The sequence below is a fragment of the Arvicanthis niloticus genome, chromosome 12, assembly GCF_011762505.2.
Source record: "Arvicanthis niloticus isolate mArvNil1 chromosome 12, mArvNil1.pat.X, whole genome shotgun sequence".
In the NCBI taxonomy this organism is placed as follows: Eukaryota; Metazoa; Chordata; class Mammalia; order Rodentia; family Muridae; genus Arvicanthis; species Arvicanthis niloticus.
In genome coordinates, this window is record NC_047669.1 from 16,939,618 (window position 1) to 16,954,570 (window position 14,953).

The 14,953-nt window shown below is 50.0% G+C and overlaps 1 protein-coding gene across 1 annotated transcript; it reads right to left on the minus strand.

The window, feature by feature from the left end:
* Positions 1-396: 396 nt before the first annotated feature.
* Lrrc15 (leucine rich repeat containing 15) lies at positions 397-14,683 on the minus strand. Its single transcript, XM_034514717.2, has 2 exons — positions 14,563-14,683; positions 397-5,679 (listed from the first exon to the last, which is right to left on the minus strand). The coding sequence occupies exon 2, from the start codon at positions 5,674-5,676 to the stop codon at positions 3,940-3,942; it is 1,737 nt and encodes a 578-aa protein (XP_034370608.1). The 5' UTR covers positions 5,677-5,679; positions 14,563-14,683; the 3' UTR covers positions 397-3,939.
* Positions 14,684-14,953: the final 270 nt, after the last annotated feature.

A 14,953-nucleotide genomic window follows, 5' to 3' on the forward strand; every position in this document is an offset into this window, starting at 1 on the left:
TTTTTGTTTTGTTTTGTTTTGTTGTTTTTTTGGTTTTTTTTCGAGACAGGGTTTCTCTGTGTAGCCCTGGCTGTCCTGGAACTCACTCTGTAGACCAGGCTGGCCTCGAACTCAGAAATCCGCCTGCCTCTGCCTCCCAAGTGCTGGGATTAAAGGCGTGCGCCACCACCGCCCGGCTCATTTTGTCTTAAGTTCACGTTTTTCATCTGTCAATCCTGCCAGATCTATTCTTAAAGTCCCCACTAGCCACATTTTTCCCTAAAGGCCTGTTGTCCACCCAAGATCAGCTGTTTGTGAGGAACCATCCTTCCAGGTCATCCTTAATCAAGGTGGCAAGGGTGACATGCACAGGCGTGAGACCCACACACCAAGATGTCTACAGAGAATACACTCGCCCTTTGTATACCATTTATTGTTGATCCTGTATACCAAATCTGTTATAAGCAGCATCTAGTAAAAGACAGATCCCCCAAACCTGCCCACCAGGGCTCACATTCTATAGAACCCCAGGAGCCTAGAAATCTTTAAATGCACTGCCAAGCAACTGGGACTGTTTGCAGAGACTATCTAGTAAGGCAAGCATGATTGTTCTAGAAGGCAGAGTGAAGACAATAGAAGGCAAAAACACTCTTTCCTTAGGAGAAGGGGCCTGACTGTGTGGGGCTCCATCTGGAAGCTACCTGCTACACACTCTATCAAACAATACTAATGGCTTCCCTTCTGAGATCAACACCCAGATTCTCTCCCACAACCTGATCTGGTTCTGACTGCGGAGTCTGGGGCTGAATCTTTGAGTAGCTTATAGCTAAGTCTAGGACGAATGCAAGGCCTACTTCCCGACTCGGGTCATCAGCCTGCTCTTCATGCTCTCCCAAAGCTGGAACTGGCTTCCACAGTTCCATTCCACCATCTGGATGCCTGTGGGAACTCTGCGGCTGTGGGTGAGAAGCTCCAAGAGCCCAGCTGTAACTTTACTAATAACCTGTTTCCTAAAGTCTCCTGATGAAAGCCCTGGACAGCCCATGAGGCTTCTACAGGGACTGTCTGTTGGGCACTGTGCAGAAAAGACCCCCACACAAAAGATAATGGTCGAACTAATTTTGCAATGTGGCAAGAGGGCCAGGAGAGTGCACATCAAGAGCTTTGAAGGAAACCCAGGCCCCGAACATCTGTTCACATGCTGGTTCTAGTTGGCCTTTGTTAGCCTTCCAGAATTAACTGCTCTCCCCACTGTGCACACAGGCTGGGATGGTAGTCCAGAAAGCAGTGAACAGATTGGCCAAGTGGATTGAACTCTGCACCCTATCACAGACTTCTAGGGACCACGGGGCTCATTCCAGCCCAAGAACTGAACAAAATGGGTTACCCCTATTGGAAAGGGCCCTCCTTCCAGCGTTTCTGGCAACTTCTTCCCTGACTAGAAGATGTGATTTGGAGGAACTGTGCATTTTGCTCACTGCTTGTGAGCTCGTAGGCAGTTCATTAGAAGACAGCTGTCCTCAGGCCATCCTTTGAGCCAGCAAGGTACACCACTGTCATGGCCAATGTCAGAAGTGGCCAGTGTTTCCAGGTTATGGTTGGCAGGGGACAGTGGATACTATGGATGTTACTTCTCGTTTATCCCTAGCCTACTGAGGCTGGATGTAGCTCACAAGGAGGACCTGATAGTTCTGGGAGCATGGTACCTGTCAAGCTTCCATCTGCAGTAAAGCAGGCCCAGCTCCTTCTCTTCACCCCAGGTCCTACCAGCAAGCCACAGTCAGCAGAACCAAGCTCACACTCACTCTGGGGCTGGAGACAGCCTTGGTTGGTGTGTACCAGTTGCTATAGATACTTTGGAAACACTTTGGAGACCCAGATTGGCCTTGGAAAAATGATGTCTTTTGACTGACATCAGCTTCCCTGGACCTTCAAGTGCGCTGGTTCTCACAAGCATTCCTTGTGAAGTATTCTGTCAGGGATCTGGAGAAGAAGTCTGAACATTGTGTAAGCTCCCCATTGCCAAGACTCAGAGGGATTTCTGATTTCCTTACGAGCATCACCTCAGACTGGAGATAGATTTCCAAATCCCTGTGCTCACTCGGGGTCCTTTCCTCATTGATAGGGAAACCTGAAATTCTCTGTTTCCCTGTGTTGTTTTTGAGGGAGGGGCTTTCTACATAGGTCTGGCCATCCTGGAATTTGTTCTGTAGACCAGGCTACTCTTGAACTCACTAAAGGCATGAGCCACCGTGTCTGCTTATTTCCCAGCTTTTGCTTCTGCACAGGTGTATTAGTCGTCCTGAGAAAGCTGTGTTTGTTGTCTTATCACAACTGTCCAATGTGCAGAAATAGACACATTTGGGGCAGGATACAGAGCCAAGGCAGATGTATTGTAACTTTCACCCAAAGAGAAAACTCTAAACCATTCAGTTCACAACCAGACCCCAGGCAGAAGGTTCTGCAGGGCACCCCACGCCCTCGTGTGACCTTCCAGCGTGCCCTGATATCTGCTGTCTGTAAACACGCTGTAGACTAGCTACAGCTGACTGATGCTGACGGAGACTTTGACCACAGTATAGACAGATTCCTGGTTTCCATTACCCTTGGTCGTTCAGCTGGAAGATCTCATCTCTGAGCTATTTCGCTTCCCCCAAGTGGAGAACAAAAATTAGAAACAGATACTGGCATATAATGCCCATAAAAGGATCTGTAGCGGGGCTACCAATGAGCAGCACAGGGCTTGCTGGCAGGGAAGAAGTGTGCTTGCACAGACCATGGTAGTTCATACGTTTCTGGTCTGGCCAGCATGGCTGCCTCCTATCCTGATTGAATCTACATCTCTTTTACTCCTAACTGCTGGGCCTATGCAAAGGCTTCCTTCCCATGGAGAGGTAGGGGAGGGTGTAAGAATCCCTCCCTAGATCATGGGAAGCTAGAAAGTCTCCAGAATCCTCAGAAGTCCCCCCAGAACAAGCTTGGAGTGGGAGGTCACTGTGATATCATTTCTTGGTATCATGCCAACTACACGGGTATCTATTCAGATCATGAGAATTTGCAGGGCTGTCCACTGTCACACCTCCACTTTCTGTACGTATGTGATGCTTCAATATGAAATCAGAACGGGCAAGGGCAGCGGGGCGTGAAAGGACCCCGGGCAGCAGGTTGCATTCTTCAGCCAGTTTCAATGAGTTGATTTTCGTGTTTTAAGATCTTAGCCATTCGGCATGATTTTATACCATAAAGGGCTAAGCTCTTTGAAGGAAAGCTTGAGGCTTTAAAGATTCTTCTCTAAAAGGCTGAACCTGGTTGCAAAAGATGCTGACGACAACTCTGCCTAGGATCAGACAGCACAGGTGTCTTTCTGTCTTGCAGAACAAGCCAGTGCAGTGAGCTAAGAGATTCAAACCTTCAGCAGCAGATAAACAAAAGGAGACCTCTCACTTGAAGAGACAGAGTCAAGCCACGACACAAAAAAAGAGAAGCAAGGTGAAAAAAGAAAGCAGCATATATAATACTTTGAGGCACGGCTGTGCCGGCAGAGAACTATCTCACTGTGTGAGCAGGCCTTGTCATCATTAAGTCTACAGAGGCTGGACGGAGCTGGGCACAGGGAAGCTTGTTCTTAGAAGTAGTGAGGATGTGGCAGAGGGTCCCTCTGAAAGTTGCCTAGACACTGACCTAGAGACCCATGGGTCTCTCTCTCTCTCTCTCTCTCTCTCTCTCTCTCTCTTTCTCTCTTCTTTTCTTTTTTAAATGACCAATCAGATTCCTCTGGGAGTAGATGGTCCTGAAACGCCTGCTTCTCTATAGAAGACTCAGGGGCACAGGACAAGATGGGGCACATTTTCCCTGGGGCCACCAGAGCCTGGCTGTATGAACCCAGGTTTGGAAGCTGAATGGTCACCTTCTCAGATCCTCTAGTTTCATCCTTCCCCAGCCCTGCGTGAGCCTGCCTCCCTAGCACTCATTGGGAGCCTTCATCTGCATCAGGACTGCCTGGCTCCTCTTCTTGCAACAGCAGCAGCAGATGCAGGCAGCTAGGGAACAGGCCAAAGCTATGATGCCGATCACAATGGCAGCAATGGCCAGTCCGCTCTGGGCATCAGTCATGCCCCATGTATTGCGGTCATCAGTAGCTTCAATGGTGGTTAGATCTGTGTAGTCGTCGAAGGCGCTAGTGATCTCTGTGGTAGAAGAAATGGATGTGGTATCAGGATAGCTGGGTGTATCCGGGTAGCTAGATACTTCAGGGATTTCTGGGCCCTGGGCACTGGGTCCAGGGACATTGATATTGATGATGACAAGGGACTGGCCTCGGACATTGGCAGGACTGGAGCACACTGGAAGAGTGTCTGTCCCCAACCTGGCTCTGTTGAGAAGGAGCCAGTTATGAAGTGGGAGGATATCTGAGTCACATCTCCAGGGGTTGTCATAGAGACGAAGCTCACACAGGTTCACCAAGTGATCAAAGATGCCCAAAGGCAAGTTCTCTAGATTGTTGTTCTGCAGCTGGATGGTCATGAGACCGTTGACATTGGCAAAGATGCTGCCAGGGAGCTGTCGGAGGCGGTTATTCTGGAGTGAGATGTTCTTCAGGTTGGCCAATGATCGGAAGACATTCCCATCCAGGTCCTGTAGAGCATTGGTGTGGAGGGACAGCTCTCGGAGATTCGTCAGTCCATTGAAGGCTCCTGGGGAGATGTGAGTGAGATCGTTGTGGCTAAGAATCAGAACCTGCAACTGGTTCAGGTGACTGAAGGTGTTGTCGGGGAGGGAGGTGATATGGTTGTTATAGAGCCAAAGTTCCCTCAGGTTGGGCATGGGCCCGAAGACCCCCGGGGAGAGCTCCTTCAGGGAGTTCCCAAAGAGTGTGAGCTTGGTGAGCTGGGGCAGCTGCATGAAGATTCCAGGGGGCAACTGCGAGATGTGGTTGTTGGACAGGTACAGTCTCTGGAGGTTCCGGTTATTGTGGAACAAGCCAGGGGAGAGCGTGCCAATCTGGTTCTCTTGGAGGGCCAGCTCCTGGAGGTTGCCAAGAGCATCAAAAGTACCCATGGGGATGTCTGAAAGCCTGTTCTCATACAACCGGAGTATCTGGAGGTTGGCCAGATGCCGAAAGATCCCAGGTGGCAGGTGGGTGAAGCTGTTCTTGCCCAGGTTGAGTTTGGTGAGCCCCACCAGGTGGTCAAAGGCTCCGTCAGGGATGTATTCCAGATTGTTGCCGTGCAACTGGAGTTCCTTGAGATTACTAAACTGGGAGAACTGGGCTGGTTGGATCTGCACCAGCTGGTTGTTGGACAGCAGGAGGGACTCCAGATTGTTTACATCCTGGAAGAGCCTAACAGGCAACATCTTTAGTTTGTTGTTGGCAAGGCTGAGGTAACGCAGCGAGCCCAGATTGCGGAAGGCACCCGGCATGATGTTTGTCAGTTCGTTCTTCTCCATCCTCAGGGCAATGAGGGCTGAAATGTTGAGGAACAGGTCCTCAGGGAGTTCCGTAATGTGGGTGTTAAGGATCTGCAGGCTCATGGCGTTCCAGGGCAGAGGGGTAGGCATCGCCACAATTCGCGCCCCTGTGCACTCTACCTGGGAGGCTCGGGAACAGGTGCATTCGCTGGGGCAGCCATAGTAGGCCAAACCTGCAGCCCAGGCCTGGCAGCCCACCAGCAAAAGCAGATAATGTTTCAGCGGCATGGCCTGTACGGGAGAGAGAGAGATGTGAGTCACCGTTACCTCACCCACCACCAACCTTCAGCTTCAGTCGTGGCTTTGAGCCCCACCCTCACAAACCTAACTCAAAGCTCTCTCCACATTGGGCCAGAGAGCCCCTTCCTACTTCTACCCAAGCAACTGCCCCACCTGGAAGGCTCCGCAAGCTCATTCAAGTTTTCCCCATACTTCTAGGTCAAGTTCAAGTCCGGCCATCATTAAGAAGTTTTCTAGGGGCTGGAGAGATGGCTCAGCGGTTATGAGCACTGACTGCTCTTCCAGAGGTTCTGAGTTCAATTCCCAACACCCACATGGAGGCTCACAACCATCTATAATGGGATCCGATGCCCTCTTCTGGTGTGTCTGAAATAAATAAATCTTTAAAACAACAACAAACTACAAAAAAAAAAAAAAAAAAGAAGAAGAAGAAGAAGAAGTTTTCTAGATTTCATCAGTGAGTACTAGTCACCCCCTTGTGCAAGTGATAACCCTAATCTCTCTCGTCTATTGCCAGGAAACAGCCAGCCTTAGATGGCATTTATTTGTCTCCTTACCTAGATAGAGAGCTTTTTAAGGGTGTTATCTTACAATCCTATAGGTTGCTAAGATTAAACGCTGTATCTTTAAAAATATATTTGTAATTAAGTCTAAAATGTTATATATGCATACATTGTATTTCAATCATACTCACTCCCCCTCTCCCCTCCCCCCTCCTCCAAATCCCTCTGGGATCCACCCCCACCTCTCCACCCACTCCATCCCAATTCATGTCATATGTGTGTGTTTGTGTATGTATATATACATGTGTATATATACATGTGTATGTATATATGTGTATGCATATGTATATATGTGTGTCAATGTATATAAACATATGTGTGTACATTGTGTACATGTGTATATGTATATACATGTATATACATGTATATACATGTGCAATATATATATATATATATATATATATATATATATATATATATATCTCCCACTGAGTCCTACTTACGCTGCCATATACCCATGGGTGTGTGTATGCTCCACCCACTGGAGCATAGTCTACCTACCAGGGGCTGCACCGTTAAATAAAACTGCCTGTCTCTCCCTTAGCACCATCAAGTTTCCAGTAGCTCCTCAGCTAGGGGTGGAGGCTCGTAAGCTCCTCCCTCATCCTTGTTGGAATGTTGACTGGCTCAATGCTAGGCAAGTCTTGTGCAGGCAGCCACAGTTGTAGTGACTGGGTGGCAGGTCCTCCCCTATGTATGGCTCTTCCAATCTTTCTGCCTCTTCTTCAACGATGTTCCCTGAAGAACTGTGTCTTATAACTTCTCTAGCTCTGGGCACATGGGAAGATGTTCAGGTTGCAGGGAGGGGCAGTGAAGGGCAACAGAGGGAGGAAACAGTAAGAGCAAACATCTCTTTCTACCCTCTCTCCTGCCCTCCCCACCAGCCCATGGCCACCTTCACCACCCTGGCCCTTTCTCAGGCTGTCCGCATGTGCTTCATCTGGATTAAATCCAAGCCATCCTCTGATAAGAAGCCAGTCAGCAGCACACTCTGTCTGGAAGAGGAGGCAGGGCCTCAGCTGATGCCTAGGGTGTGGCTTCTGGGTGAGTCCCGGTTCCCAAAGAGACACACTGGGTGGCCTGGAGTGAGTCCTTGAAAACACAGACACACTTTAAGCTGAAGGGTATAAGTGAGTCCAGATGTCTCCTTGAACAAAGGAACTAAATACACTGAAGACCTGGCATTTGATGTCATCTGTCGCAATGATAAATACAGATCCCCGGGCATTGAGCCCTATGTGGACATTTAAGGTAAATGTTTGGCCTTGAATGAAAGTTCTCAGGCCTCTGACTGCAGCTTCCTCATCTACTAAGATGACCTCTTTTCTCTTGAGGCTGTCGTGTGGGTTAGATGGGAAAGTAGGCCCAAAGGCATCGTATGCATGGCTATATTAATGCATGTCCCTGTTCCCAGGATACCCATAGCATACACTCATAGGTCCCCAAAGGCACGTCTCAAAGGCAAAGTCTTCATCATATCTCTAGTCTGGTATTCTTAGTCAAGGGACTAAGGAGTTCTGTGTGTAGGCATGAGTGCTCCTGATCTCTGCACACAGTTCAGAGGATCCTGTAACTCTGAGGCCTCAGGAGTTGCCACCTCTTGTGATTTTATAGGGAATCAGGAAGCAGGGAAACTGAGGCCTCAGTCTTGAGGTTCCAGCCTCCAGGCTGTTAGGTGAGGACCTTGAGTGGTATGCAGTCCCTCTCAGGGGTGAAGCTGCTGAGTCAAGGCAGGGTGTCAGCAGGCAGTCAAGGCACTCACTGGGGTGGGGGTGGGGCACTTTACATCTTCTCTCCATACTCCAAGATTATGGGGTTTTGAGCCTGGTACTTCACTCTGGCCTGGGCTTCCTATACCCCTCCTCCATCCCCCGACAGACAAGCAGCTCAGAAAGACCCTTCCTGTCTCCCACCCACACCAACCTCAGCATTTCATTTATTTGCAGCCCTTCTCAGCCCTGGCCTATTGCACTTTCATGAAGGACTTGCTTAAGTACATGTAACTATGGAGGAAGAGAAAAGAGCGCCATGCCCACTCACTCCAGTCCCGTGGCAAAAGAATACAAGGCGGGTAAAGCTGAGGACCACATTCAACCAGCAAGAGAGAAAACAGCCACAGAGTCAGGCATAGCGACTCCAACCTGTAATGCTTACTTGGGAGGCTGAAGCAAGAGGACCCTTGCAAGTCTGAGGCTAGCCTGAGCTATAGAGTAAGACCTTGACATACCTTTCCTAAAGCTGAGGGGGAAAAAGAGTTTGGGCACAGAGAGTTTGATCTCTCTGGTGCTGGGTGAATGGAGACAGGTGGATCCTGGAAGCTCGCTAGCTGGCCAGCCAACCTAGCTGAATGGAGGCGTTCCAGGTTCAGTGAGAGACTTTATCTCAAAACACTAAGGTGGTGTACAATGAGGAAGACCCCTGAAATTGACCTCTGGCCTCCATGTGTGTACCCTGCAGGTACAAGTACACACCCCCGGACAAACGCATGCACACGAGGAGAGCCCAGGGGGAAAATGGCTCAGTGTCCAAAATGAAAGGCTTCTTATTGGCCATAACAAAGAAACAACCGTGCTACAGAAGCCAATGTGATGGGGGTGGGGTGGGGGGTGACAGCCTGACTCTGCACTCCCCTGATCAGGCCACACCCTTCTGTATCCTGCTCAGCGCAACGCTGAACTTCAAGGCCGATGACAAAGTGGCTTCTTAAAGAACTCCTAGAAGACCGTGTGAGGACAAAAAGACTAGAACACCTGTGCATCCATAGGCACTTCAGATGACTAGCCAGGAGAACCGACAGAGAATCCAGAAACCTTTCCAGAGGGTGAGAAACCACCATGGGATAACGATGTGATGCAGATCACGGCACCACAGAATTCAGTGCACGCTCACTGCGCACTGTCTCACAGAGGCGACAAGCTCCCTGTTCAAACGTAGCTGAGCACTTTTAGGTTAGTGAGGTGTGGAGAGAAGGCTGTGGCTGTCCAGCCCATGGCTAAGATTTCAGGTTCTATGGCTGAGTCCCAGTGAGAGGAAGGGAGAATCCTCCATGTCCCAGGAGGCTGAGCAGTCAGGACTTGCATCCATCCCCTTGATGGATGTGTATGAGACGCACCCTTGGCTGAGGCTTGACTGCTCCTGGTGCTGTCTGAACTACTTATTTTTTCATAAATACTAATTTGCTCAGTTCCAAGGATGATGTCAAAGCCCAAGTAATGGAGAGCAATTCGGTACCCATCACCTGGAGGCTCTACCTATTATCTCTTCCTACAGGAAGGAGCTCCTTTGAGCACCATCTCGCCAGCTACTCAGGGGTATCAGGCCAGCCCTGTGGAGACAGAGTTCTGGCAGGGTAGGGTACTTTGAAGTGCACCCCGGGGGGGGGGGAAGGGGAAGACCAAAGTGATAATTTCCCATGGGAACAGGCATTGTAGTCTAAAATGGACCACACTCAGCACAACAAATATCGCAAGAATCCCCAACATCTTTTTATAGATTCTCCCTGTCTGTTGAGCCCACCCAGCACTGATGCAGCTGTTTCCTGTTTTCCGGTGGTTGTTGCAACTGGTGCCTCTCCCCCTTATTCCCACCCCTGCCTGCTCCTGACCACTTGCAGGAGCACCACAAAGGTGTACCCGAAACAGCCCCAGGGCTAGGCCTTGAACTCTTGGGCAGTGCTGCAGGCCACAGCCCTCGGCCTGGAAGAGCCAGCATGGGGTGGCATAATAGCCCACGCTGCCATGCTTGGTAGCCGTGACAATGGCAGTTAAAGGCCCTCAAAGCTGCCCTAATTACAGCCTTCCTCCTCCAGACATCTAGCGTCCTCAATCATTTCAGCCAACCCCTGGGGAGGGGGTATACCTCGCGTCAGCCAGATGCATGTAGTCAGAGAACTGGCAGACAGACAGAAGGACAGACGGCTCCCCTGGACATGGACGCAGCCCCTCCCCAGGAGTGGCAGGGCTGGCTGTGGGTCTCTGCAGAAACACCCTGTGACTCACAGGGGAATGCATCATTAGCCCTGAAGCCCTGGGCTCTGCTGGTTGGGAGCTGGGGCCCTCTTGGGTTAGTCCCATCGCCCATGTTAACTAAACAGGGAAAGACACTCCTAATTTCAATGCCACAAACTGAAACTCTTGAGAGGGCCATGAAGACCCTTATTCTACTCTGGTCTTGACATTAATAACCTAAGAGTTTAGGTAAATTCTGCAGGCCTCGGTTTCCCCTTCTGTGAAAGCTTCGGATGCCCTTATAGCTCTAGTGTGCTTCGGCTGGAGTCCACGGGACCCGGAGTGAAGGCTTTTACCTTGCTCTCATCCTCTCTTCCTCACGAAGAGCCACGTGGTTAGTGCACCTGAGGGAATTAAGGCCCTCAAAGAAGACCTCTCTCTCCACGTGACACTCTCAGAATGGCTTCCTAACCATTCCTAACCTAATCTTGAGTGAGATGGATTCCAGGTCACCCAAGAGAGGCCAGGTTTGCGGCTGTCTCCTCATTCCCACCTAGTGCTGTCCTTAGTCTGGTTGCTCTTTGGTGTTCATTCTAAGAGACATGAGGTCAGAGAGGCCAAACATGGATGGAATTCAGACTTCAGTGTGTCTACATCTCCATATCTCTCATACACTCATTCACTCACACTCACAGACACCCACACACACTCTATCATACACATATGTTCACATAGACATAAACTCTCTCACACACACATACACACACACTCACACACAGACACACACACACTCTATCATACACATATGTTCACATAGACATAAACTCTCTCACACACACATACACATACTCACACACAGACACCCCCACACACTCACATACACTATCATACACACATGCTCACATATACATAAACTCTCACACATACACACACTATAACATATACAAACTTTCTCATAGTCACACACACAAACTCTCTCAAACACACACACTGACATACACACTCAATCATACACACACACTCACTGACATACACACACACTCACTGACATACACATTCAATCACACACACACACTCACTGACATACACATTCAATCATACACACACACACACACTCACTGACATACACATTCAATCATACACACACACACACACACTCACTGACATACACATTCAATCACACACACACACTCACTGACATACACATTCAATCATACACACACACACACACACTCACTGACATACACATTCAATCACACACACACACTCACTGACATACACATTCAATCACACACACACACACACACACACACACACACACACACACACACACACATTGGCCTGAGAACCTTGTTGACTAGATCTGATCTCTGAGCACCGCTGTTGTGTCTGTGAAGTGACCTAATGCGTGCAATACACTAAGACTGCCTCTGGGAACAAAGAGGCTTTCCATAAAAGCAAGGGGCTATTACTGCTTTGTTGTTGAGCAAAATCGGTCCTCTGGAGGCTCCACCCACAGAGCTGCTAACTTCTAGGTTGGGCTGAGGGTTAGACTCACACACATAGAGACTCCCTATTCAAGTGTCTACAAAGCACACTCAGAAGTACCTCAAACGTGGTCCAGACTACCTGGGAACCCTTGCTCACATCTGTGTCATTTCCCACCAAGAACAGAGAAGGAACGGGAATACAGGAGGCTGAAGGCTGCCCCTCCATCTAAGTCCATCTCTGAATCTGCCTCTCCCAGCTGCAATCTGCAGATTGTTCTGCTTGAGCCTATAGGCTGCTCCCAGATACAGTTCATGGAATTCGGGACACCACGGGTACCAGAGCCTTTTGAAGTCATGTCCCTGGACCATTTGGCTGTTTTGTAGATGAGAGAAGGACGGATCCATAGAGAGGAGAGGACTCACCCAAGGTCACACAGGCAACTTGAGGACTCTTAACTCAGAGCCTGGCAAACCTCTGAACCTCATTATAACGCTACTTCAGAGCCTTGTCTGTGTCTCAGCCACCATCTCCTGCAGGTGGGGGGTAGGGGGGAGGGAGAGGAGCCGGCCTTGCCCCTCTCCTAGCCTGATTGGCTCATATATAATCACCCTCCACCTACCCAACATTGTTAGCTATGCCCAAGTCCTCCCTCAATTCATCCTGCAGATGACTTTACCCTGTGAGGCTGCCCTGATGGTGTGTTGTTTAGGGTCACAGGAGTAACCTGGAAGAGGGGAGATAAGGTTCAGAAGGGGTGGGGGAGAGGGGCACCAGGAGGGTTGAGCCTGATAAACAGAGACCATGAATTAGGACCACTCTACCCTAGACACAAAGCACCCTGGAATCCCAGGACAAGACCTTCACAGTCTCATTCTCCTGGGCCTTCAAAGCCAAAATACTGTTCCTTGTTTTGTTTTTTCAAAAGAGAATGAATAAGAAAAAAGCAGCTCCTCCCCAGGCCCTCTGTGGGAAGCCTCCCAAGCCTGGGGCAGGACTAGCCTGGCGTCCTGCAGAGGCTAGAGCAGGGCTATAATTTGCTCAGTGAGAGCAGGAAGAGCAATAACTGCCCAGCACAACAGCAGGAGTTCTGAAGTGGGGACCTTTATAAGAAGCCACAGTCTACAGAGATGGCATCTTCTCAGTTGGACCTTAGGTCTGAGAGGGAAACCGTGCGGTCTCTGTTCAGCCCTGTGTGCCACAGCCAAGGTAGGCCTTGGGACCTACAGCTTCAGTGGTTCTTCTGAAGTCGGGAGTCAGGGAAGCAAACTGTCATCCGTAATCACAGCCTTGGTGTGTTTGCTGGCAGGACAAAGCCTGGGCAGCATGTCTCCCATCTCTCATCTCTGCACATCTGGATCTACTTCTACTTCATACTTCACACCCCTCCATTTACAGAGCTCATCTGGGTCGTGTCCCCCAGCCCTGGGAGGAAACTTCCTATATTCGGTGGAGTCTTCTTGGAGCTCTTCCTGGCTACGACCCTCTCACATGCCTTCCCTTGTCACAGTTGCTGCTGAGGCCAGCAGCTGACTCACGGCCACAGGCAAATTGAACTGTCTGGTCCTGAATTTACTCCAGATGTTCAGGCGATGCAGAAAGAGAGAAGACCTGGTTAAGGAAGTTCCAAGTTACAGAGCAGGGACACACCCACACATCTGAGAGCTGCCTGCAATGAGAGCTAGCTGCAGTCTAGTGCCAGCTAGATATTCTGGAGTAGAAGTTGGCATGTGGCAGGCATGCTCAGCACCTTGAGTTCAGTTATTGTGTTACCTCAGGAGTCATGGTCTGCCCTGGGGTAGTGCATTTGGCTGGAAAGGTAGAGCCACTCAGGTGGGAAGTCCAGAAGGTTCTGCTTTTCTACAGCTGATTCCTCTGCATTTTGGGCAGAGACACAGGTAAGGGGTGAGGTTAAAATCCACCCAGTTTGTGTGTGGTGGTGCATGCCTTGAATCCTAGTGCTTGGGAAGCAGGACGGGAGGATCTCTGTGAGTTTGGGGCCAGCCTGGTCTACATAATGGGACCCTGTCTTAAAACAAAAACTCACCCAGTCAGTTATGGCTATAGCTAAGTAGTAGACTGCTTGTTTAGCAAGCTTGAGGTCCTGAGTTTGATCCTCAGGACCAAAATACATACAAATACACACACACACACACACACACACACACACAACGACACCTAATTCTCATCACAAACCTATCTCCAACCTCTCCTTCCCAAAGTTATCAGCTCTCCTGACCTAGACCTTGTGACACATTCAGATGACCAGAATGGGATCATCTAAGCAACACACAGAATTAGAACCTGGACATCTAAACCCTCAGCTGGAATCCAAACTGGCATTCCTAACTAGGGACTGCACATCCGTTGGAGTCCAGCAGGTAACTCTCTAAATCTATGACAAGTAGAAGGCTGATTTCTTCCAGGCGGAAACCTTGTGAATCCAAGTTCACCCTCCTGGACAGATGTGTGCAGGGTACCCAAAAGGCGGCGGCCTCTGTAGGTGCAAGGGAAACAGCCAGAACCTTAGAGAAACTCCTGCCCTTTTGGATCTGGTAGGTAAACCCGGTGCTTCAGTCAACTTTCAACTAATTTCCTGCAGGTCAAAAGCTCGCCCTGCTGCACCCCAGGCTGACTTCACAGACCATAAAGACAAGGAAAGCACACTTAACATCAAGATTCACGGCTAGACCCTGGGATCGGAGCAGTTGGGGTACAGGCTCACCCAACCCCTGCGTGGGCTGGACCTGTCCAGGTCCTCAGAGCATCCCAGGCACGCGCCAGCCCTGCCCCTTGTACAGTCTCTCTCGGGATCCTCTGGTCAGCCGGGATGTGGGGCGCGGCCGGGAGGGGAGGGAGGGAGGGCACCCACTTACCAGCAGCTCCACGCGGCTGCCGGGTCAACAAGAGGGAGGCGGCGAGGAGAGGAGGAGGACCGGACCGGCTCAAGACTGCAGCATGAGTGAGGGCCTTCTGGGTCCTCCCTGTCATTTAAACAGCCCCTCGTGAGTCACCGGAGGGGGCAGTGTCGGCCTGAGGGGCGGGGCAGCCTTTGGGAGCATCATCAGGGAATTGCGTTCAAGTTGAAGGGGCGTTCTTCTACTGCACTTGAAAATATGTTTCTTCTTTTCCTCTCCTTCCCCATCTCTTTCAGATTCGCTGTGACCCAGTGTGGCACTTTAAGGGAGTTTCCTGCCACCTCAGTGGGTCTCTGAGTGACTGGGACCCTGCACTTGCCTTAGGGACCAGCCCAAGCCATGATTGAAA

Bases quoted from the DNA above. Each gene is read 5' to 3' on its own strand.
- Lrrc15 (XM_034514717.2), bottom strand. From the start codon at position 5,676: ATGCCGCTGAAACATTATCTGCTTTTGCTGGTGGGCTGCCAGGCCTGG.